Source organism: Haliaeetus leucocephalus, unplaced genomic scaffold (genome assembly GCF_000737465.1).
Source record: "Haliaeetus leucocephalus isolate CR32 unplaced genomic scaffold, Haliaeetus_leucocephalus-4.0 Scaffold184, whole genome shotgun sequence".
Lineage (NCBI taxonomy): Eukaryota > Metazoa > Chordata > Aves > Accipitriformes > Accipitridae > Haliaeetus > Haliaeetus leucocephalus.
In genome coordinates, this window is record NW_010972620.1 from 3111465 (window position 1) to 3136635 (window position 25171).

At 40.0% G+C, this 25171-nt stretch overlaps 1 protein-coding gene across 1 annotated transcript; it reads right to left on the minus strand.

The window, feature by feature from the left end:
- Positions 1 to 1329: 1329 nt before the first annotated feature.
- Positions 1330 to 23766, minus strand: LOC104830203 (pancreatic lipase-related protein 2-like). The gene is made up of 14 exons (XM_010564981.1): positions 23691 to 23766; positions 20601 to 20683; positions 13154 to 13202; positions 12194 to 12348; positions 10456 to 10581; positions 8822 to 8956; positions 6941 to 7049; positions 6199 to 6315; positions 5999 to 6121; positions 4997 to 5115; positions 4092 to 4221; positions 3703 to 3814; positions 2521 to 2688; positions 1330 to 1432 (listed from the first exon to the last, which is right to left on the minus strand). The coding sequence occupies exons 1-14, from the start codon at positions 23764 to 23766 to the stop codon at positions 1330 to 1332; spliced, it is 1605 nt and encodes a 534-aa protein (XP_010563283.1).
- Positions 23767 to 25171: the final 1405 nt, after the last annotated feature.

Consider the following 25171-nt stretch of genomic DNA (forward strand, 5'->3'; position numbering starts at 1 on the left):
CTTGCGACCTTACAGCCAGGAGCTGTTGGAAGAAAGACAGCTTTTGAGAAAGAAAGTGATAAATAAAGGCCTAGCTATGTTTCTGCAGTCCTGAAGAAGCTGTAGTCTGGAATAGGAAGCAGGCAGAGGAGAGGACTGGATTTCTGGTGCTGCAGGATGCTGTGTCTCTCTCCTGGGATGCGGCACGGTGCTTCCCACCATTGTTCACGTTTCCCTTGCCACCCCTCAAGTCCCTGGGGCACTTGCAGTACTCGGGACTGCAGGTCTCCCTTGGCTGAACCTCAGGCTTGTGTTTAATTATGCTTCTAATTTCATACAGGCTTGATTAGTGTTTAGTCAAGGATACAACAATGACTGTTGTTCTTTTTTTTTAAAAAAATTCATTCAGATATTTATACTCATTATAAATATGTTCTTAATATTGTATTTCTACTCCTATTTCTTAGAAGTTTATGTGCCCAAGTGCTTGTACATTGTTTATCAAACATGGGGAAATGAGACTGAATAAATTATTAACTCTTGCTTCCTATTCATTAGCTCAAGTTGGTTTTTATACTTAGAAAAATATCCACTGCCTTGGTCTCCTAAAGCTCCAGGTGGCTTACTCGTGCCATGCTTTGCAGAGCAGTAGTGTTCATTTTAATGTGAAATAGTCAGTCCTAGGTTTTGCAAAGCCTGGAGTTATTCAAAGTCAGAGTTTCTCTCCAGGATTGTCAGAGGCCATAGCAAAGGTATGTGTTTGAAATTAAGCAGTAGCCAGGTGCTGTGATTGAGCTGTTTCGTTTCTTCCAAAGCGGGGAACACTTGATGTTTGCCTTCATCTGTTGCTTCCATGAAGGTGCAGCGTACAAAGTCCTGTTCTGACCCGCTGAAGAAATATCTTGGTCTTGTTCTGCTCCTGCCTCATCCCACAGCATCTTCTGAGGGCAGTGCTCTTGTGTGGGGCTGGAAAATTTTGAGCAGTAGCATAGGTTGCAGAAAGGAGGTGTTTGGGACTATTCCCAGCCCCAGGGGTGTGCTGAGGTAATGTGCTGCCTTGAGAGTGTTTGATAGACAGAAAATCTGGCAAATTATCAACGTGGTGGGAAACAGCTCTTATCTTGAGGCACTGGTAGAGTAAGACTGTGCACTGTTATAAATGGATTTTAGCATATATGATTTCCAGTTGCCTCCGTAATTACAAGCACAATAAACTTGGTCCAAACATGAAAAAAATTGACAAGTGTGTTTGCAAAGAACTGAAAAAATAAAGGAAGCAATAGGCAGTTTGATTTTTTGCTTTAATAGCCTTGTGTACGAACATTCTCATGCACAGGACTGATGGTTTGCTCAGCTGCTGTTTACAGAACAGTTGTACCCGGTGACCTTCTCGCAAGGTGTAAGCAATTGGGGAACTCCATATGTCACAGTTCCATGGCCACAAAAAGTTGACCTGAGAAGAAAAAAATACTTGAATCAAGATTTATTTATCTATTTTCCCCCAAAGAAAAACGAAAGGTTGTCAGCTGTCACCTTGAGGGTTGTTAGTTCAATCCATAATCCCACTTAAGCCTTCTTAAAAGCCTGCTGTACAGAATATTAGCATCTGCATATTAACAGTAACAAGCTGAATTTCCTTCTTTTGGGGAGCAGCTGTAAAATTTGAGTTTTAATACATGAATAAAAATAATCTCTAAATTCATAAATACAGAGCTCTAGATAAAGTCAAAAAGGCGTTTTGTTAAGCTCCCTTTATTTAGGCTAGGTGCTTAACTAGATTTCCCCAATCAAAGCTTTGCAGCTTTTCTTTTAGGAGCTCACACTGAAAGGGAGTTCATCAGCTTCTCCAAATAATCCTTGTCAATGCCAAACTGTGAAGAAGTTTTTTTCCTAATATCTAACCAATATTTCTTCTGTTGTAAAATACATCAATTAAACCTTGACCTAAACCCAGTAGATATGTGGAATAGTTGACTGTTGCCTTTCATGGACACTTTATGCATATGTTTTTATGCTCCTCTCCAGGCTTTTCTTTATTGAGAAACACATTTCCTTCAGCTGCTCTACACAGATCAAGTTTTCTAAATCTCTTTTGCTATTTTTTCCAGACTTCAGTCTGTGTGCATTGTTCCTGAAGTATAGTCTCCAACCTTGAAAATGACCCTGCTTCTGGTTACAGTCTTACCCCAATTATTCAAATTAGAATAATTACTCCCTGGATCTTCTGTACAGTACTCCTGGTAATGCACCTGGGAATGAGACTTGCTTTATCTTGGTTTGTAATTGTTTTGCAGTGGCAAAACAGTATACATTCCAAATTATTCACTGCTGTATTCCTTTCCAGACAGTTATTCCCTGGCTTGTACTCGAACATTTGATTTTCTGTCCACAGTGTAATATCTTGTTCTTGTCGTTACTGAAATTCACATTGTTGATTACAAACCATGTGTCCAATTTATTAAGATCAGTTTTCAATCCTGTGTCCCAGAGTTTTTGCACTCCTTTCCCATTCCTTCTGACCTGTAAAAGGGATATACTTACCTATGTCCATCTTCTCCATGAGTTATATTGACTGTTTCTGCTCCCAGTCTTGCCCAGAGCAGAGTGAATATGGTTTTATTCCAGAGAAATTCAATTTTTTTAGTATTTTGGGGGTTAATTTCAACATCAAGGTATTTTGTATAAACTTGGTCTTGAGAGAGGACTCCACTGCAAATAAAATGAAGACAGCAATGCTAAGTTTAACAGTTTAGAGATTACTGAACTAAATCACATTCTCCACAAGAGTTGGGTTTTCCCCTTTGCTACAACAGAAATTTGCACTTTTGCTGTTCTTTGCAACATTACAGAGCACTGGACCAGGACTCTGGGGTGTTATGCTCTGAACAGGGAGAGGGTGAAAAACAATATTGGAAACTTTAAATATGCATGTGGCAGGAGACCACCGGGAGATAAGGGTGACGCTGCCTCCAGCCTCCAAGGGTGCTGAATTTTGCAGGTATCACTGCAGGAAGAGCTCCAGGCAAAGTTTTTAGGGAGGATTTTATAGAAGATCTGGGAACTTCTGTGGGGCTTTGGTCTGCACATGCACAGAGTATGGCAGGAGAATGCGTGGAAGTGCTTGGTTTGGAGCAGGTACAGAAGACAGTGGGAGCTGCTATTTTGGTAGTCAGTGGGAGATGATGTGAGCTGTGAATGAAGCTCACTGGCCAGATTATATAAATGTACCATTTAGCAAATTTGATAAGTTCAGGCACAGGATTACCTTGCCTGAGATCATACAGCAAGTCACTGGCAGAGCAGAGAGTCTTGTCAGCACGTGGAGAGAGTATGCTGACACGTGTGATGCCATGCTAATGTGGGAGCGACAGTGCTAAAGCATGTATGTAACGAGTGAGCACTCTATGAATTACATGCATTCCAGAGGTGTAAATTTATTTTTTTTAGGAGCAACTCAGGGAAACACAGCACTTCTGTCAAACTGTATTCCTAATTTATTGTAAAGTCACATAATTCATGGAAAGGAAGTGACTTTCATTTCCTTTTTGCAACCATCCATCTGCCCTCATAGGTCTTATCTACAGGATAACTTTTTTTCATATCTGATGTTAAGTAGAATGTCTGCAACACAAAATAAGTGTTTGCACTGCTTAAATATGTGGAAAATGTGTAGATTAAGGTTAGCAGCATTAAATGCTATAGGGAAATATTAGTTTATCTTACCTGGCAATTTCATATTCTTTTGTGTTCCCCTCTGTGTCATGGAAAACTAGGTTTATGTCCCCCCTCATTTTCTTTACACCAGACAGTTTGATAAATACTTTTTGTCTCCAAGCTGCATAAAGACAAGCAAAATAAAACTAGATTGTCATTGATATGAGAGATCTAAAAATGCTAGTATACTGGAAAGTTCTTTCTTTCCTAACTGGAATTCATTCATGTTGGCAAATGAAAGACTCGGTGAGCTTGAATTTTGGTAACTAATGTAGCATTTTTTTGTCAGAGATGTTAGCACTTGTTTATAGAAGCAACAGAAGTGCATGGCTGTAAATCACATCAAGGCAATCACTTTTCAAACAGATGATCAACTGTAACAAACCTCCTCCACTTACTAGCAAAAGGTGGGTCTGCTGCTGTATTTAAAAAATACTTTTGGTTTACCCTCTTCAATTTAGCTGGGAATCTGTCAGCATAGTGGCCCATCATTGGACATCCCTCCTGGGAACATGGGAAGCAGTCTCCCTAGGGAAAAGACAAGCATCAGTTAATGAGGAGTGGGTTTTTTTCATCCTAGCTCTGACAAAATTAAAGATCAAGATGCTGTTCTGATCTTGCAAGGCTGTGGCAGTGCTGTGTGTTGTCATATCTTACCACCAAAACCTGATAAACTTGTTTCAGATAACGGCGTCTGCACTTAGGCATACCAGTGGTGTGTGGAATAAGCAGGTTTAATACCTGTGTGGATGATGGTTTGAAAATCCCTAGTTCAAATATTTTTCAGCTAGAGTCTAGGACAAAATATAAGCCAATTTTACCCTCCCGGTGGAAGGGAACTTGCCTGTATCCACTTTGCAACACGATATGGAGGGGGAAAAAAGGAACATCATTCGTAAGTGCATTTGTTTAGGTGCTCTAATCAGTGCCCAGTGTAAATTAGAGAAGAGTCAATGATTTTGGAGGCTCCAAATGTCTCTTCTTTCACCCAGGAATTAGTAGGGTAGATACATCTAACCTATGTGCTCTTTGCATAAAAGTTTAGAGTGAGGATTGTATGGGGTTTAATTTTTTTTCCTATTGGGTGATATCATCTGTGCTTCAGGATTCATTTTTCAGAGCGGAATAGTTGATGGAGCCACTGTGCCTGTGCTTCGCTGTGTGCTTCTTCCTACCAAACCACACCATGAAAGCACAACCATCAGCATCCAAGCGCTCTGTGCACATAGTGGGACCTATCGTGAGTGAGGAGACCTGGATTATTTTCTTTACAGCTCACCCATTCCTGGGTTGATATACTTACTGCCTCAAAAGATTTGTACGTTTCACAGGGATATCCAAGGTATCCAGTGGGATGGAGGATACTTTCAAAATAAAACTCATGGCTGCGTGAGTGATGGCACCCCCCAATGATTGTAGCATCTGTTGGAACAAAGTTTATGAGCATCTGTGAAATAACCTCCTGTTCTCCGGTACAAGAAGTTGCACTTGCCTCACCATGGAAACAGCCAAGGCATGGAACAGAAGAGCAGCATGGTCTTGTAATAATTTTTCATCCAGTTTTACACATTTCAAGTTGCAGTAAAAGTTACTGTTTTGTCTGTGTTTTATCCAGAGAACTGTGTGCCAGTTATGCCAAAATTTCAAGTGAGATGCATTAGTCTGCTATGGTGTAATAGTCCCTTTTAAGAAGACAGCCACATATATATGAGATGTCACAGCAAGATGACATTATTTATAGTTTTAAAAGGCTTAATAGAGCAAGAGGAATCTACCAGCCTTCTGCCAACCTCTCCAAAGCCTGTGAAGAGAGAGAAGTCTCAGGTGGAGAGGTGAAGCATGTACAGTCCCTGGAAACACTGAGTGCTTTTGTCTAATTCATGCCTTTGAAAGTGTTGGATGCTCTTTGCAGCATCTGCAAGGAACCAAAGGTGGTGGTGACATACTGTCGGTTTAGTCATGACGCTGGCCTATCTCAGCCTGGAAAACCTCCTGCTGGGGTGGTTGGGCTGTTGGACTTGCACACTCCCTGTTCTGTGCCTTTATGTGTTCTGCAGGTCCAATTTCAAATTACAGAAGTAAAGCTTAGGCCTGTATTATACCTCCTTTCCCTACAGCGTTCCCTGGGTAACACTTTTCTGATCCAGCCTTTATTGTTTCTTACTGCCTTTTCTAATTTATGAGTAAATAAGCAAAAATCAATTTTGTTTTGCTGTTTTCTCCCAAACAGACAGTTACTTTCACAGTTCATGTTTCAGGATTGAACGAAAATAAAGTACTATGCATGTTGGGAATGTATGTTTACCTGCAATGATAACTTCAAAATCACTTTGCTTCATCTCTGGAATGAAATCAGTGCATCCAGGCATCACACTTCCTCCGTTTGGGTAAAAGTCCAGGTGACCGGTGGTGTTATACATTCCAAACCCTGAGATACACATGTGTCACCAGTGTCTTAGTGGCATGCCCATCCCTGCAGATATTTACTTGCACATGAACACTTACCTATGGCAGGGAAGTGAGCAGCGTTACTGTGAATAATATCAACAAAGTCTGCATCTGAAGGATCCAGTCTCACCTCAGGAGGAGTACCTTCAAAATAGGGCCCAGCAGGATCTAAGCCTAAAAAAACCCCACATTTATTGGTTGAGGGAGGGAGAGAAGTGTTGCACGTGTTAGTATGTCTTTTGCCAACTTACAACATCACATATTGAGTATTGCAGAAAGCATCTTGAATAATAATGATGTGAATTCTGAGCTAAACTGAAAAAAACATGCAATCATATGGTTTTATGAACCTTTTGGCAAACTTATTCCAACAGATGTAAAATATTTTCCAATAGACTGTATAATGGCATTGTATTACTATGAAGGAGGTATTTTATAACCTGTGAGCTTATTACTAGCCTGTAAAGCTTTACGAATAGGAAAAACTAAGGATTCTTGGTATGTTGCTTTGTCTTTGTGTAGGGCTTGATGTAACCCAGTGAATGACAATAATGTTACAAACTTATTAACTATGTTTGTCCTTCCACTAAAGTCTTCCACTAAAGAGTTTTTAACCTAACTAGAGAAAGAAGATGTAATAATTACCCTTGTTTCTGAGAAGCATAAAGTTTGCCTGCTCTTATGCAAGGTGTCTCCAGCACTGCCAATGATTTAATTCCAGTCTACAGACCAGTGTGTTGCAAGTTTCTTTCCTTTAGAACCGTGCTATGTTAGCTCTGCACCTCGGTGAACAGCCTACCTGTTATCCGTCTGATGCCTTGGATCCTTCTTCCCGCCTCTCCTGCAGTATGTGCTCCCAGACTGTGGCCAATTAAATGGATTTCCCGAGGGGAATATCTGAAGATTTTCTGATTGTTAAGGTGGTGGTGGGAGACAAGAACACAGGCTTTAAATAGCAAGCAAAGAGGGTGTCTTACATGATGGGCCTTTGGGACCATCTAGACTGACTTTCTGCGTAGCAAACAGGGTGAGAGTACGAGTTAATTATTGTTTGAATTACACTAAGACTTGAAAGAAAAATGATCCAATCTAGAATTTTAAATGTCTAGTGATGACAGATTCACTGTTGTAGTGTTGGCATATGGTTACCGTATTCAGCTACCCTTGGTGACAAAATACGAACGTTCTTTCTCATGTGGATCAACCCCTAATTTCATCTTCTATCAAAATGATCTTATTTTTTCTTTATTTACTCTGTTATGGAGCCCTTTTTTATCAAGTCTGTTCTCCATGTGTCTGCTTAGAACGTGTGATCATATCACTCAATAATATTTCCACTGACAAGTTTAGTGGGGTGACATTCATTGTCCTCTTTGGCAGATGTCACCTGTACAAGACCTGCACTGCTGAGATATTACGCATGTGTTGAAGGTGGAAATGGAGATTAATCAGCGTGTAGGCTGCATGCAGGGTCATATTTCATCCAGGGGTTTGCTTGGTTTTGTAGTGACCAAAGACAACAAGGATTGGTTGCTAATTGCTTGAGGTTTTTACATGGTTTGGTTTTGTTTTGTCATGCATCTACCAAATTAAAAAAATATGGGTAGTACTGGCCTGTCTACCTTTATTGTTAGACAGCAGATTCCTCTGAATACATTTTATTGCAGTGCTTCTATTTACCATGCAGCTTATTTTTTTCCTAAAGTCAAACTTCAGAAGCTTTTAAATTGGGGAAAAGAAAAGAAAGTCTAAGGATCATTTATGCATTTTTGTAATGGAAGAAAGAGAGGCCTAGACTGCAAATGGGGCAGTAATAGAGATACTAAATGAGAAACTGAGCCCATCTTTGAGTGCCCTGGGATTTGTACACAAAGAAGAAAGATACAGAAGCAAACGTGTGAGGCTAGGTAGGAGTTTCCTAGGTAGAAACAGTAGATTGTACCCCAGCAGATTCTGGGGAGGTGTTCTTTGATACTCAGGTGCTCAAAAAGTTGGAGCTTTGCTTTGTGGGCTCTGAACTCTCTATTGCAGCACTTTAAGATGAACACCTCCTGACCAGGATCAAGTCCATAGCTAGGCAGGGTTCTGATTTTCAGCAGTTCTAAGTACTCACAAGTCTTTCTGAAGTCAGTGGGAAATACTGGTACTCTTAAACTTTGCAGCTAAGCAGTTCTGCGCTATATGTGTAAATGAACATTTGCCTTCAGGAAATTCACAGGTAGAAGGCAACAGCTGGACAGTTTCTGGTGCCTGTAGACAGGCAAATATGGCATTATCAAGTGAGCCAGCTCCTGCTCGTTTCAGTGGTGCTGAGATACTAATTTACTTCTAGCACACTTATATAATGCTGGAAAAAATCCTGTAAGCGCTGAACTTGTAGGCCTTGCCTCATTTCTATTGAATGCCTTCTTGCCTGTATCATCATATGGAAATGTTGCCACCTACTGGTCTTTAATTAATTGGCACCTCTTTTCAACCACATTAGCTTAATTTGCGTCTTTTGTGACTGTGAGAAGTCCTTCCAGAGTTGATAATTAGTATAATTAGATGGATCTCAACTGCATGCATTGTACAGCTCTTCCTGAAGCACTGGCTGACCGTACTGGACAAGGTTCAAAATCAAAGCAGCAGCATCATAACCCCACTACAAACACTTAAGAATTGTAGCTGTGTCTTTTACCTGCAAAGTTTTTATGAAATAAGCAACCTCAGCCCCAATCACACGGATGTTGTTCACTGCACTGACGTAGGTGCCTTTTGCACCTTCGTGCCAATCGACAGCAATGCAGTTGATATTTTCCACTTCCAGTAAGAGCTGATGTGGGAACACATAAAGCAAAGTATTTAAGGAAACAAAATAACAAACAGAGATTCAACTTAAATCAGAATAAATGTTAAAAGGTAATATAATAATGGAATTTCTCATTCTTTACTAACCCGTACTCTTCACTGTAGCCTGTATGACACTGAAACATGCATCTTCTTACAAAGTGGAATATAACAAGGCATTCATCCAAAAAGTATCAATTATGAAAGACCTTAATAAAAATATTTTACATTATAAGCCGTTTGTATACATATTTGAAATAATATGAAAAAGCCACACAACTGCACAGTAGTTTCTATATACGGTATGTGACTTTCTTTGAGGGATGTTGGTGGTTTAACTGACTAGCATAGGAAGTAGACTTATTTACCAAGTGCCTTTAAAACTGAGAAAGTCATGTCAGACTGGAAAGTTTTGGAGCAGAGTAGAAAGTTGCTATTTCAGCAAAGCAAACTAATGCATTGGTCGCTTTGGTACTGGTCAGTCTTGCAGACATCAGTGATTTTTCCACTGGAAGAATCATGTATTAAAGTCTGCAGTTGTAGCTCTCTGTCACTAAGGCTTACTTAAGGTTTGAGAAAGAACAAGGAGTGGAAACAAAAATTAATCCATGATAAACAGCTGAAGGTGAAGGACAAGGAAGACAGAAGCTTGAAGTGATAGCATATTGAATCCTGGACTCTCTTCTCTCCTGTAGGCACCATAAGTTTGTAGTGTGGAGAGGCAGATAGAATTGCTGTTTCTTTTCAACTGAAAAAATTGGAAAGTTAATATTCTAGATTAAAAGTTTTCATAGATTTATGAACAAAAATAATGCTGCAGATCTGTGACTGCAGATTCAGTGGTGGTCTTTTTCTAGCTTGTCCTTTTCCCTGCCACTGTGGAAGAAGCAGAAACTAGAGTAGGTTTTGCTTATCCATCAGAGCCAAGGCTGTCATTGACACAGTACGTTCTGCTGGTTTTGTGGTAGTTTCCACATTTCAAATCTTTTTACGTTGCACTCTATGATCAAACAAAAAGTTTTGTGTTTTGGTGTGGGTTTTTTTTTTAAGAACTGAATAGTGGTGAACAAGAATACTATTTGCAGAATGAAACTTGAGCTTTACAACTCAGGAAGGCCTTTTGACTGAAGGACGGTTCAATTGCTCCTAATGGGAGAGGTAGTGAATTGGTGTGTCTAATCCGATATTCTGACATTGGTGTAGAGACTGGGGACATCTGTGTTCAGTTTATGGCTTTGATCTGATCTGTAGGGTTTGAGGATGGAAACTCTCTGGAGAAGCAAAATGTCAGAGATGACCAAGAAGCCTTGACTATGCTGCATCTTCCAGAGTGGGAACATTTTGGCTTTTGTGAAATTTACTTCTTGATTGGTATCTGCTATTACCTAATGAATTGCAAAATGGAAGGCGAGCATTAGCACCTAAAAGATACTGACAGATTGTAGTTACAACTGCTGATGGAAATCAGAGGATACTCTCTCATACCAAGCACATTTCTACCACCCAGCCTTTTTTTCCAGTGCTGCCAAATCCATGAATGATGAAAGAGGTTTTCCTACGTGAGGAAAAATGTGAGTTTTGGATGGTTGATGAATTTATTGCTGAGATCACCTGTGTGTAAAAAAAGAAAAAAAAAAATAGAAAAAAAATTTATCTATTCATACTTTCAAACATTTGAAAAAAGTCAGCTAGGTCATCCCCTCTATAGGACTGAAGGGACTACTTTGACTGGACAAAGTCTGTGATTTTGGGTCTAGGGTCCCTTGTATCTCACCTTTCTCCGTTCCACTATGGTTTCCAAAGAAGTTGTGCCCATGTGGTTTCTGCTGCTCCTATCTATTTTGCTTAATGCAGGGAGAACCCCCTTATGTGGAATATGAAGCAACCTAAAAGGGCCACAGTGTCGCATGATGCCTGTTGGGCCGAGTTGGACGAGTTCCTCCAGAAAGCAACCCACCAGCTCTGCACCTCCTGGTTCAGCTTGCTCTTTTACTGACCTGACCTTTGGTTTCAACGTGCTGCTCTGCATCTAAGCAACAGCTTTTTTTTTTTTTTTTTTTTTTTTTTGTGGATAGGTGATGTTTCTATGCCTGTTTTGCTACTCCAGAAAGGCTGAAAGAATTTCATGCAAGAGCTGCATGCAATAGGGGTGAAGCTGATCTTCACATATTGCTGCAAGCTGCTTAATTGTATGCTTTCCTTTTTCTCTGAGAATGATAGTTGACTGTCTGTATTGTTTTCAGACAAATACAGGGTCTGTGATGTGAGCTCAGGGAGTTTGGGTGTGGAAGGGCTGTGCCCTAGATCATAGATACATTTAAGTTTAGTGGCTAGGAAGTAGTGCAAGGTGTATTTTGACTTATTTTATCAACAACAGAAGTGCTGAGTAACCTGCTGCTGAATGCATCTTGTGTGCTCACCTGTCCCTGCTCTGCAGATTGTAAAAGTTTATTATGGGTATAACCTTTCATCTTTAGAGAGCCTGAGTTGGATTCTCAGCGTGGCAACCAGGTTTGCTGCAAGCAATGATGTCTGCAACAGCAGTGATGGTATCACAGTTCATGCCAGAGGAATCCTAAACATCCCTGTACAGCTCACGGGACGCTAGGTTTGGGAGCCGGAAAGGCATTTAGTAGCTCCATAAGCATTTACTGAAGTGATGTGGTCCTAGCTCCTGATCTTACAGGTTCCTCTGCATTGCTCTGCTCAGTATTTCAGGGCATAAGCAACTTGAGGACTTCTGTCTTATTTTCAGAGTGCAGAGAGACAGGTAAGAATGTAAAATCACTTAGATTTCAGGGTGGAATGTGGGTTTGGAAATCGCATAAAATCAGTCTTCTTCAGACTTTTATTTTTAAAAGTCACAATACCTTCCTAGCTCAGCGTTCCTGTAAGTCAGCAGTATTTGCTCTCCTATCTGAATACTCAGAAAGCTGTTTATTTGAACAAGTCTTCAACTTTCCTCAGAGAGCTAAATGCATGCAAAAGGTAGTCTGCCATAACCCATATCCTCATGCAGGAAAATGCCAGGAAAGCCGTTGTGTCCTACAGTTCATTCACAACATTTTTTTTTCATGCTTTACCCCAAGTACATTCATTACTGTACTTTCAAACTATCTTCTTATTCTGACTTGTTTGCCTATGATGACTGACGTAGACTTTTTAACAAGTCAACAAACATTTGTAGGTTTAGTTAGTTCTTGATGTTAAAAATAAATGTCACCTGTGAGTTATTTCCTGTTTCTCTAGTGTAGAGATTGAAGCTGATGTTCATATGTTCTGGAGAGTCAGGCAAACCTGTCAGCAGTCTCCCCGGTACCCCAGACCAGGGTGGGTCATCTGTAAAACAGCCAAGCCTGGGGTAGCAAACTTCTTTACCTAGAGTAGAAGAAACAACTTCTTTATATGTTGGACTCTCTTACGCTTGATGATGTATAGTCTGAAGAGCAGAAAACTAAGGATTTCATTTTATGATTAATTTGGAAACTGAGATTCATTCTTGTTTCCTTTATAGATATTGCCTGAAGCAGGTAACACGAGGGGAGCTAAATAATTTGAGGATAAACCAAGTAAAGACCCAGACACTGTTTTGACACCATTTTCTAGGCTTGTAAAGGATTAATTCAATTTCTTTTAAAAAAAGTCTTTTAAGAAGTGCTTGTTAGAATTGCTCCTGCATGCTTCCTCCTCCAAAGCATTGTGTCTCTGCTCATTGGAATGAAGGATATCTAAGCAGTAACCTTGTACTGTGAATGAAATGATCATTTCTTTCAATATAGTAGCTTTTTCTAGATCAAGCAGGTCTCTTGCTCACTTATGTTCAACTTTTATATTTTAACACTGTCTGTTGTGCTAAGCACCCTGTTCCTGAGCGGTTCTTTGTATACAGCAGTCATGTAAAGACAGCTCGTGCACTGTCTTTATAGAAGGAGGACACGTGGCTCTGAATTTCTCTGTGAATTTTCAGGACAGAGTTATGTCTCTTGTATTCTTAATAATAAAATTTAAACAGAGCAGAGCCTTTTAGCATTAATTCTATGCACAGTAATAGACATTGTCATACAATGACCCACAAATCATACTACAGCTTCAATGTAAGGGAAAATACCAGTCATCATCTCCTATATATTCTTTCATCTGAATACACCTTCTAGTGATAGTTTTTATAGATATAGTGTCTCACCTGCTACTGTGCCAAGGAGATAAAATGCAATAATCCACATTCCAACCACCTAAAGCAAATGGAATATATACATTAAGCATTTTATTTAGAGTGATTTGTCCTTTTAAAAAGAGTGTAATACAAAGAGAAATGCAAAGACCTGCACCTGAACACTGGTTGGTACATACTGGGGACCCATCAGCCAGAAAGAAGCTTTACAGAAAGAGACCTGAGGGTCCTGGTGGACACCAATTGACCATAAGCCAGTAACATGCCCTTGCAGCAAAGGCAGCCAGTAACATCCTGAGCTGCATCAGGAGGAGTGTTGCCAGCAGAACAAGGGAGTTGATCCTTCCCCTCCACTCAGTTTTGCTGTACGTTGCATTTCTTGCACAGCCAATGCTGCATGCACGTTGCTGAGGGAGTGAATCAGATCACAAGGTCCTGATTTTTGCCAGCTGTGAGGAGACAGGTGGGACGTGTGGTAGAATGAAGACAGTGATACCTGTAACTTGGTAAAGTTTACATGCTTGACAGCTTGGGTCGCTCACTACAAGAAGGACACTGAGGTGCCGGAGTGTGTCCAGAGGAGGGCAATGAAGCTGGTGAAGGGCCTGGAGCACAAGTCTTATGAGGAGCGGCTGAGGGAACTGGGGCTGGTTAGTCTGGAGAAGAGGAGGCTGAGGGGAGACCTGATCGCTCTCTACAACTACCTGAAAGGAGGTTGTAGTGAGGTGGGTGCTGGTCTTTTCTATCAAGTAACTAGTGATAGGACTAGAGGAAATGGCCTCAAGTTGTGCCAGGGGAGGTTTAGATTGGATATTAGGAGAAATTTCTTCACCAGAAGGGTTGTCAGGCATTGGAACAGGCTGCCCAGGGAAGTGCTTGAGTCACCATTCCTGGAGGTATTTAAAAGACATGCGGATGTGGTGCTTAGGGACGTGGTTTAGTGGTAGATTTGGCAGTGTTAGGTTAACGGTTGGACTCAATGATCTTAAAGGTCTTTTCAAACCTAAATGATTCTATGATTGTATCTTCAGGCTGTTTATGCTGTTTTTACCCAGGGTTCTTTGCATCTATGCACCTTTGTATCCCTGACTTTATTCAGATTCCTCTCCTCACTTGGCTTTCCTGTGGCAGGGGTTCCATATATTTCACCGTTCTCCCCTCCTGTTTGCCTTGGTCTCAACTTCCTCTTCTTCTAGGTGTTTCCTATGGTACCTGCCTCCCATTTTCAACATACTGCTTTTCTTGTAAAGCAAAAATTTTGAGCTGTCTCCCCTGGCCACTGAGATAGCTTATTAGAAGTAATTAAGAAAAAATGGTAAATTTAGTAGGTACAGTCTTCCTTGGTGGGAAACTGTCTCCAAGGGATATTTTTAGAGATTTGGCAATGTGAGAAAGCTAGAAAATCAATGCTCCGAAGGTCATTCATACTAATAAATGCTCTCAGAAACAAACATGAAACAATTGGGAATTTCACAGAATTTGTCCTTGAAGCTTGTGTGTCAAATGACAGACAGGAGGCATATGTGGTCCACCTATGTGCTTTTTTTGGTGGAAGTTGGATTATTTGGCTGTAATGACATGCTTTTCTAACCAAGCCAAATGGGGTAAGGTCAGAGGGCAGAGTGTGTTTCTCTGAGCACTCTCCAATCAGCTCTGAAGTCCCTGTGTGGTAATAGCTCATTGTTTCTGTGGTAGGGCAGAGGAGCAAGGCTGAATATCTGAACAGTGAGCTGGAGTTGCAAAGCGCAGAGCTGAGAGGAATCATGAATTTCCTTGGAAATACAATTCTGTTCCCAAGCCTAACACATCCATTGATGTAGTTAACAGAGAAGAAAACTAGCTGCTGGAGGAGAGTGGAAAGTGGAGAGGAAGTCTGGCAGTGAGTAAGAGTAGGAGGGATAAAGGATCAGGAGTTACTCTAAGCAGCTGGTGACAGACAAGAACAGAGAGGTCCTAGCTGTTAGCCAAAAGGAGGACCTCTGTTCAGCTGGAGTATCTGTCAAGAAGTACCCATCATCATGATGAGAACCTGATGACAGTGCAGGAAAATCACAGAAGATGTGGCTCATCAAATGAATTGGAGAGCTCAGTGGGATTTGCTTATATTTAATGGAGAGCTCTCATACTCAGGAGATGTATAGTCCGTGTTGGGAACACTACAGCAGGAGGGGTAGTATAATTTCTTTTCAGACCCAAAATCTGAAAGGCAGCTAATGAGTAATGATTTTAGAAAATGTGGGAGGTTGTTGCCAAATAAAAGTGATCAGTAGTTTCCTTTCAGAGGTTCTTCTTTTGAAGGCAGAAAACAGAAATTAACATGTAGCTAGGTAAGTAATAGAAGATGCAGGAAAATTATTTTTTAATTTTTATTTTTTTGTGGAATAATGATTCATTCTGTTAAAAAGAGAGGTGTAGTTTGGGTAGGAGACAATTTTTTAGTGGATAGGCTTTCTATATTGGTCTATGTTAACTTAATGACAAAAAGATTGCAAAGAGGTTAAGAAATTATGTCTTTGTAAAAAGAGTTGAGGCAACATGCAGTTTGATGGGGGAAAATTCTTCCACTAGGCATTTAAAAAGCTTACTGCTGAACAAGAGGAACTGGAATGACTTGTTTGTGAATGTGATCTCAGCCTAGCCAGTATTGCTGGCAAGAAGGCTGCTGAATGCTGAGCTCAATTGTTATACTCAATGGACAGAGGATATGCACTTCTGAAGGAAAACAGCACTAAATATTTCCAAATTGCTGTTCAGCTCAGAAAAAAATAGTAATAAATTACAAATATTCCTGGACTGACATCCTAATATATAAAACCTATGCTGGAGCAGTAGTTGTCCTTCACAATAGGCCATCAAGTCACCTTCGGGACACTGTTGCTCAACCTGTGATTCATGGGCCACTAGTGGATGGTTTGAGATATGAGAAAGTCTGCATAATGACTGTCAACAGTGTATTTTTAAGTCCCACACATATACCCACACACCTTCCTCAGGACACGCACAAACAGGCACACAGTTTATTCATGAGAAGGAAGCCCAAATCTCAGGGGTTTTAATTATCAGCATTTTTAACCTAATAATCTCACTACAATAAATAGATTTTTTTTTTTTTTTTAAATTTTAAACAACATATGTTATTTATCTAATTGCTAAGAATTTTACTCACCATTCTCTTATTACTCTTCTTATCTTTTTTCCTGGTGAACAGTAACAGGATACAAAACAGCCACCGTTTTCTTTAATGAAGATTAGGTACCTTTATACTGGAAAAAAAAAGTGATAGAAAAGAGATTAAAAACCTACAGGCAACTTGGTAAAGTGAAAGAAACTGGAAGGATACAAGAGTAAAAAAAAAAGGGGAATATTGGTAACTGGGAATGAATAGCTAGAAGTCACACAGGTTTCATAAGGAAAATGGCATTGCCAACGTGTAAATTTATGGCCAGTAGAATTAACACATGAATTAAGGAGTCCTTCATGCATGGAAGAATTAAAAAGATGCAATGTTTTTGGTCCATTACTAGATAAAATGGAAAAAAAAGGCAATGATGCAACTGAAGTGAAATGTTTACACTTTTCTTTTTCTCTCTTTACCAAAACCAGCTGATGTTCACACCAGAAAAAAAGTTCATGGAGATACCCTGTTCAGACAGTAATGCTAGATCTGCTTTAGAACAGCTGCTGGAACTACATATTTTAAAATCATTGGACTTTGGTAACTCATAGCTGGGATCCTTAAAAAAATAAGAAGCTATAGAAAGACCTTATGACAAATTTTTGTTAAGTTATTGATTAGTAATAAAAGTCCAGGTTTGAAGAAAACTGATATACTAACAGGCAAAAAAAAAATAGGATGAATGACCTGAGGAATTTCAGACCCATGGAGTTTCAGTCTGATATCAGCCTGAGGCAGAATAATGAAACTCTCCACAGGTTACTCACTCATGAAAGAAAAATTGTGAGAAACTGTTAAAAGATTAAGTTGTATAATTGAATTCAGTTACATGACATGACAAACTAACGTGACACTTTTATAAGATCAACTTTGTAAGTCTCATGATACTCGGATTTTAATAAGATCTGCTCTGCTACTTGGTATTTTGGTTAAGAAATTAAAATTATATACATGCACTACTACAACAGTTAAGTAGATTAAAAATTAAATGCATGGATTAAGTAGATTAAAAATTAAGTAATTATTGCATCTCGGACTCTAAAGGCAAAGAACTAGAAGGCAACTCCTGGATTTACAAATAGAGCTCTTCCTACTGTGCACCCTCGCATCACATCATGATCAAGCTGTGATCATGTTCTTTTAGCCCTGTTTTTTGACCCTATAATTACTGCTCATGATGGATCATCACTGATTAGGGTTTTAGAGGAATCAGTTCCTGGCATTACGCTGCATGCCAACTTTCAACACTGGTATTGCTGGACATGAGCTCATACTGAAAAAATACTGACATCCAGACTAAGGGATTACTAAATAAAAAATACAGGTCATGAATGTGGGATTATTTTTTATTGTTTGGGAAAGTAAATGCTGTCACACTGCATATCATACAGAGTGGAGGTGAACATCTGAGGAAGCAATAACTGAAAAGGCCTTTGAAGTCTTGCTAATGTATTATTAGTGACTTTTGAAGTGCCAGGCAACTTGTTAGTCTGTTTCCACATAGACAGTTGGGACAATAGTATTTTCAGCATATATATTGTATTCAATATATAGATGGGGGTATTAATTAAAAAGTACAGAGATTTCATTGGTGCTGCATGCACAGTTCAAGAGGGATATTGAGAAAATGGAGAAGATTGAGAGAAAGTCTTCTTGGATCATCATGAGAATGGAAAAGAGGGACTGCAGAGCAAGAAGTGAAGGGAGGACTTTTAGACTAGAGGTACAAAGGCTCAGAGTGTAAATGGTTGTTTCCCAAAGATATAACCTGAGACCAGAAGAGGAGCAGTGATACTTAAACAAAGCAGTAGTGGTGGAACAAGAACTAGCCATGAAAAAATGAAGTCCAGCATGTTGTCCTGAAACAGCCATCCAGCTGGAGTCACAGGGCAAAAAACATAGCTAGTTTTAAGATGGAGTTTTATCGCATTTTAATGTGACAGTGAGAAGTGGCATGGATGAGAGTCAGTGACCTAGATGGTGCCTTCCACTTCTTCATCCTGTGTTTCAAAGAAGCCAAATGGTAAGTTAAAGGGTCACCTCAGCGGCCTATGCTGAGGTGGGGAACAGCCTTTGTTAATATCATTATGTTCAGAGCAAGCAGCAGTAGAGCAGGAGCAGCTCCTTCTGCAGTAACGATCTGCAGTGCTAGCTCGTTTTCATCTGTCAACAAAGCTAAGCATGGTATCTTCTGTCCCTTCAGTCTTATATTGTCTTTACAATTTTCAGGTCTGCTTTTTCCCCTTCAGTACTGAAGTTTAAGTTCTGTACCTTCTTTCAAGTCTTTTTAATTTTCACCATTTATATTTTTTTCCCCATCTTTTCTTGCCTTACCACTCCAACAATACTTCTTATAATTTCTGAACTGGCATTGTCCTTAAAGAGAGAATATTTTTGTCAGTACTGTCTTTTCAGTGTTTTATTTTAGCCTTTCATATTTTTCAGTAGTTTGGCACAGCACTCAGTTAACAGTGTAAGGGCAACACAAAGGAGAAGAAGCCATCTAGAGTTTAGCATATAAGCCTTGGGCACAGAAGTTACAGGTTAAATTTCCCGTTCTCTCAGCAAATTCTTGCATGGCTTTGAGCCTGAGGCACTTAGAGGACACTTGCTAATTGCACACCCAAGCATTGTAACATTACCCAAAATGGTAAGAGACACTAAGGAAAAAAATATTACAATCATATCTTTAGGCCTCATAAAGGGGATCAGGTATGTATTTACCCATATGCAAAAACTTGAAAGTATGCTATAATTTTTTCTGTTTTATTTGAATGTAATTTTGTTGTTCAGCCCATTCTTTACAAGTATACAAAGAATATCATCTCTTCTAGGCACAGTCCCCATTTGGTAGCTCAGACACAGACTATCAAATACGGAAAACTTGTGTGCACGGTACTGGATAAAGTGCTGGTGATATGGTGTACTAATTCAGGTAGCAGAGTAATTGGCATAATTGATAAAAGACTTAATTTCACCTTCAGCTCCTTCCCCATAAATAGCCCATAGTAGGGTTCTGATTCTGGATGAAGGCCCTTTGGCACTACTTCAATACAAACGAGTAATACTAAGTAAAAGTCCATCTTGGCATTAGCCAGTCTCCATTCTTGCTGGCTCACCAGTTTTTGCGTAGAGTTAAGTTCTCCAGGAGGAAACTGATCCTAACTGAATAGCTCTGAAACCCACAAATTTAACATTAGATAAATCAATTTTGTAGTGGAGCAAAGATGTCCAGAACCTTTTGTAGATTTCCTTCTCCAAACCACCCAATACGAAGTAGTAGCCAGGGCAAGGCAGGGCTCACATATGTTGTCTGGTCTAGGTAGTAGAGTTTTCTGTGTATCTACTGACCTCTTAAACTGATTCTGAGACAGTGGACTAGGGCATTAACCTGAAATAATGACTCAGAATAGTGATGCAAATTCTTTTTTGAGGCGTTTAACATGGGAAGTGTTCCAATAAAAGGTTAATATGTAGGCAAAGTTCTACATAGATTTGTTCGTCATTGGAGGATTCAGTAAGATTTGGGCTTTTAAGGTGTTTAGGTCAGTTGCTTAGAAATAGTGAACAATGTAAAGAAATTGCAAGATAATAGTAAAGAAAACCTATTAAATATCAAGTCCTTGGCTTCCCACTTCAGGACTTTGTGCAGTACCTGCTCTGATTTCCTAAATTATAGGGTTCTCACCTTGACCCTATACTGATATTCATACATTTAAATTTACAGAGACAATTATGATCATTTAACCTGACTACAAGCATCATAAAAAACCCAACAAACATGATTCAGTTTTGGGAGGTGGCTGTGCCAGTTCTGTGCTAACTAGGGAGCCTTCATCCAACTTGCAGCCAGCATCTGGCCACTTGTCTGTCTTTCCAGGAGGACCTTCACTGTTCCTCTTCACGATCAGACTGTTGTTAAATTTAGTGATCTCCAAGACCAACACTATTTTCCTTTTGCCATTTCTGAAGTGCAGAATGACCCTTGCTGATGACTAGTTCAAGTTTCTCTGTATATGGTATTCTACCAAAATACATCATTTGCCACATTCTTTCATGTAACAGTTCTGTAATTCTTTCCCACTTCCATTCTCACTTTTAAATTTGCAGTGCTCCTAATAATGCTTGATTTGTAGCCTAATTTGTCCTCCTTTTTCATTTCAGCTGTTATTTGTGTTCTCATGCATTTTCCCTTAAAAAAAAAAAAAGTCCAGATTTCATGTGCAAATACTGCCATTTTGTTCTTCTTTTAAAAACATAGTGATGTATTCAGTCTTAAATTACCTTAGCCCCACTGAATCCACCCAGTTTTCCTAGCTGCATTACATTGTCATAGCCCAGAAATTCTCGTCTCCTACTGGGATTTCCTGGAATTGAAAAGTTTTAAGCCTTGTAACTGCTGCCAGGGTCTTCTCAGGATCACTCTGAGTGCTGCTGTTTGCTTTTCGCCTGTTGACTCAGACCATACCGTTTAGCCGGTCTTTTTTTAAGCAGGAGTCCTTACAGTCCTCCAGCCCCAACCAGGAGTTAGTAAGGACACTTGCCCAGAAACCCTCCCAAGTTTTCAGCCACTTACCACTCTGAATGCAGAAAGGGTTGCTGCTTTGCAAGCTCCGTTCAGCCAGCTCCCTGTCAAATCCTGGTTGCTACCGGCTCTTTTCACTTGGAATCAGTCCCACGGCGGTGGGTGCGGACCTGCCCACACGGCATCTAATTATAGGCTTCATGTGGGTGACTGAGAACCTTTGTAAGAATGATACCCTTATTGCTGGATATAACAGATGTTGCCTTTTCTTGTCTCTCATCATATCTAATTCATCCAAATTTGCACCTCTTGAAGTTTTGTTATGGGTTTGAAGAAAAGCAGGATGAGGCCATTTTAGCCCTCAGAGGGGTTCCTGTATGTAACATTCGTAACACTCAACGTGAAATGCTTACCTGAGTTAGCTGGTTATCGTAAACTCCTGTTTCAGGCGATGGGCTGAACCTCCTCTGTGGGGAAGTTCAGAGCAGTAGCTTAATTTTGCTGCCCTGTCTCACCCACTGGAATTCACCAGCTATCTGTTTGTTATCTGTCTGACGTACATGCCCTGTGGAGTAAACCCTTGTACGTTTTCATATAATTAAAGCTGTTTATATTTTTTACATAAAGCAGGCTAGCTTCTTTTAAAAAGGGGGGAGTAAGAAAAAATTGTGTTACAACTTAGGGAAAATATAGGTGCCGGAGCATTTATTAGCTTTTTCTAATGAAGTTACTCGAGCTCTGTCTACCCACTACCATTTTGACTAATCTATGTCCTCTTAGGCCATGTGGGATTCACAGTTTCTGGGTCTCTGTACCAGGCTCTCTCATCGGTTGGCAGGCTCTGAATATAACTGGCATCTACTGACAATATTGTGATCCACTTAGAGCAGAGAAACCACAGCCACTTTCATTCCAAACTGTGTCAGGAGGAGAAGGATAGGATGATGATAATCATGTCATTCATCTTTTTCTCTGTAATGGCTTCGTGACTTGTCCATCATGTAAGTCTCAGGTTCTCTTCTGTGCTCTGGAGGTTGTGGGTCACAGCTATGTCACAAGCCAGGTCTCTCAGTTCCTGGGCAAGACCTGAAGTCACTACACTGCTATCTGCAGGATGGGTGCTGCCATAATCACCTGCTCAGGCAACTGTATAAGAGCGACTGTCATCCTTATACAAGGAGTGATTCAAGTGCCTAAGGGCAGGAAGTAACTTGGGTTGAATCTGCAGGTCATATAAGAAGCCAATTTGTGGTCTTGAGATAGTGCATTGCCTGAGAGGAGATATAATTTCAGAAATAACACCAAAAGTATGTTTTTCCATTTGCTGAGCTATACATAATGCACTCAGCCTGCTAGCCATTGTAAAAACCAAGTCAAGAATGTCTGTCACTCCTTGTAGGACGTGGCACCTATATGAATGTTTGGGTCTGAGTCTGGTTCTTGCTGGTAAAGTGGTGCAAGCCAGTGCCATGTACAATGATAATCATTAAAAAGAAGTCTCAGAGGAATCTGGAGGAAGCAGTGGCTAGTCAGTGAGTGGATCTTGTATTTAATTACTGCTTACACTGAAGACACATATGTAATTTCAGATAAGACAGAACAGACCTAGCTAATAAGAAATTATCTATAGTCTAGTCTATGTTCATCGACTGGAAGATGGAAATTTGGCAGCAGTTATGGGACCTGTATCTCCTCAGAATGACGTAGCTCCTTAGATAAGTCTGGGGAGGAATGAAGCTGGGGTGCCATGGAAAAGAAATAAGGAATGTCATGTGCCCCATTTGTCAAAATACTGGCATGTAAGTTAAATGGAAATCAGCCAGTGAAAATGGTGCCTCTGTTAATGATGAAACATCTTCAGAAATTGCTGAACAACTTTGTGTGAAAATCAGGCCCCTTTGAAATGTGTTTTTTTTTTTTTTTTTTTTTAGGGGACCAGGATTGCTGGATATGCTCAAATATTTTGCTGTACTTTCCCCAGAGTTAGTTCTTTGCGTGCGTGTTGAAACAGTGCTACTGAGACCCCCCCAGCAGTACAGTTACAAATTGAAAGAGAAGTACAGGCTTGCAAGAATACCTCCAGGGACAAATGTACACAAATAGCTGAAAATTGCTTTTGGCAAGAATAGAAGTTTACTAACTTCTTTAGTTTGCTTTTTGATCTACTCTGTACATTGGTAAGTGGCAACCTGGTCGATACAGGGGGACTATATACATTTTAAACACGGAGTTTCACTGCCGGCATATTTCAAAGGGAATACACAGTGGTGCAGATTAAATTAATGTAGGCCAGTGTGACAAGTTGGAATTAGTAATAGAAAGAATTTCTAGCCCATGTTGTAGGGTTTTGAGGTCTAGCTTCTTTTAGGAATGGTCAGTTTTTCTGGGCCTGGTTTTATGTCTTAAGAGGATCAGTAGGTTTTCATGGACACTCAGAAAAGGCTGACTTCTGCAGTTGCCTCTGACAATACGCAATTGAACACATCCAGGTGGTTTTATAAATGTCAGCTTGAGAATTATCAAGGACATAAATGCATTCTGATAGTAGTGGCCTTCACATAGGTAGGAAAAAGAGGATCAAAACACTCACTGAGAGTCATGTTCTCCAATCTCAGCAACTGTGTTTCAAGTGCAGCAATATATAAATTACCAAAGCTTTCATAGAAAGACAAGTGAATGAAATTATAAAAGCAACATTTTTCTCTCTCGTTTCAATTTTAGATTGAAGATGGTTAATGAATTTCTTAGCTTGGATGGAGGTCATCTGGAAGTAGCTTTCTGTATTCCATCCCCTAGAGAACAGCTAATACATATAGACAAAGGCCACTCACCTCCTTGGAGAATCTTACCTTTAGTCTCTGAGTGGCAAAGCCATGAGTAAAAGACTTTCTTGATATTTCTATTGTCTAACTCCAATGTGTTCATTCTGGTCAAGTGAACAAATCTTACAATAAATAGAGGCAAACCCAATTTGCCTTAGTGTATCTGTTCCAGTATTGCACAACAGCAATAAAAGGAATATTTTGGAATTTATAAATATTTATGACCTTCCATAATACACATTGCCTGCTAATTAAATCAGTCAAAGCAAGCAAAGATAATGTTAAATTCTGGTTTTGTGACCTGGAGACTGATGGAGCATAGTACCATTTAAAGGAAATAACACTGGGAGAGAATTTTAGAGCGGATGATGAAAGTAACTGAAGACAGAGAGGAGTCAGTAGGGACAGCTAGGCTGGCTTTACAAGTAATGGGCAGAAGTAAAGGGAAGAGGGTGAATTCCATTATTCTGAATGCTTGATCTCCTATTAATGCTAGAATATTAAACTTATTTGAAAGAAGCAGGTGAAATAAAAGGGAATTACTGTAGATTTGCCTTGGAGATTGAAAGGCAAATGCAAATCTTTGTGAATGTTTAGATCGATGAAAGAACGGCTCTGACCAGCTTGGATACAGACCAGTGGCTTGGAACAAAGCTAGCCATCTAGGACTCTGGGCATCTCCTACGTTTGGTCCCAAGCTTTCCTAGTGTCAAAAAAAGGAAAAAATTATGGGATGAACAGGGGACCGACGCCAATGCCAGCCTGTGTTTTCAGGCATTGCTTACACTTCCGGTGTTGCAAGACACTTGCCCCATCCAACCTTGCTGTAGCTGGGAGGAGAGGTACATGTTTCTGCAGCACAGCAATGTAGGCGTGCTCTGTTTGTGCAAGGGTTGGTGATGATGCATGTTCTTTCCGGAAGTTTTGAGATCCTTGGTAGTTAGAGATAAAGAACAGACTCTTGGCTCTGTTTTGTCTTGGAAATAGGCCATAAAAATAGATTTGCACATGCTATCAACTTTTGCTTCCTAATTATTGGAAACAGAATAACTTGAAGGAGCTTGGACGCTATTTGAAATTACAAAGTCCCTGATACCGTGTTGTTACAAAAGAAGAATAGGAGAACCACAAGTTTTGCAGAGAGCCCGTGCAGATAGATTTGCTGATAGGTCAGTGAGCAATTGTTTACCCTCCCAGTGGCAATTCCAACCCCAGTCAGCTTTGGTTTTGGAAGAATAACTCAAATGTTGGGAATGCACAAAGATTTTCATTTTTGCTTCTGTTGCAGAAGCCTGCCAAATGTAACTGTTAGAGCTGGGGGTTACCCAGAAATACCCTGACTGCATTAAAGTCTCAGCAAAATCACTTTCCAAAGATTTTATTTTGCCTTCTATATAACAGACACACATTTGACAATTGAAGCCTGCTTTAGGAAAAATCAGTAATTTGCACTGAAGGAAGACAGTGGGCGAACTGTAGGTAAATAATTTTGCTATAAGAATATCTAG

What these genes read in the sequence shown, in the direction of transcription:
- LOC104830203 (XM_010564981.1), bottom strand. Translation starts at nt 23,766, where the DNA reads ATGAACACATTGGAGTTAGACAATAGAAATATCAAGAAAGTCTTTTAC. An exon ending in TTGCCACTCAGAGACTAAAG is followed by an intron (nt 20,684 to 23,690) that starts GTAAGATTCTCC and finishes TTTCAATTCCAG; the next exon opens with GAAATCCCAGTAGGAGACGA. An exon ending in TGCTCACTTCCCTGCCATAG is followed by an intron (nt 6,122 to 6,198) that starts GTAAGTGTTCAT and finishes TGTGTATCTCAG; the next exon opens with GGTTTGGAATGTATAACACC.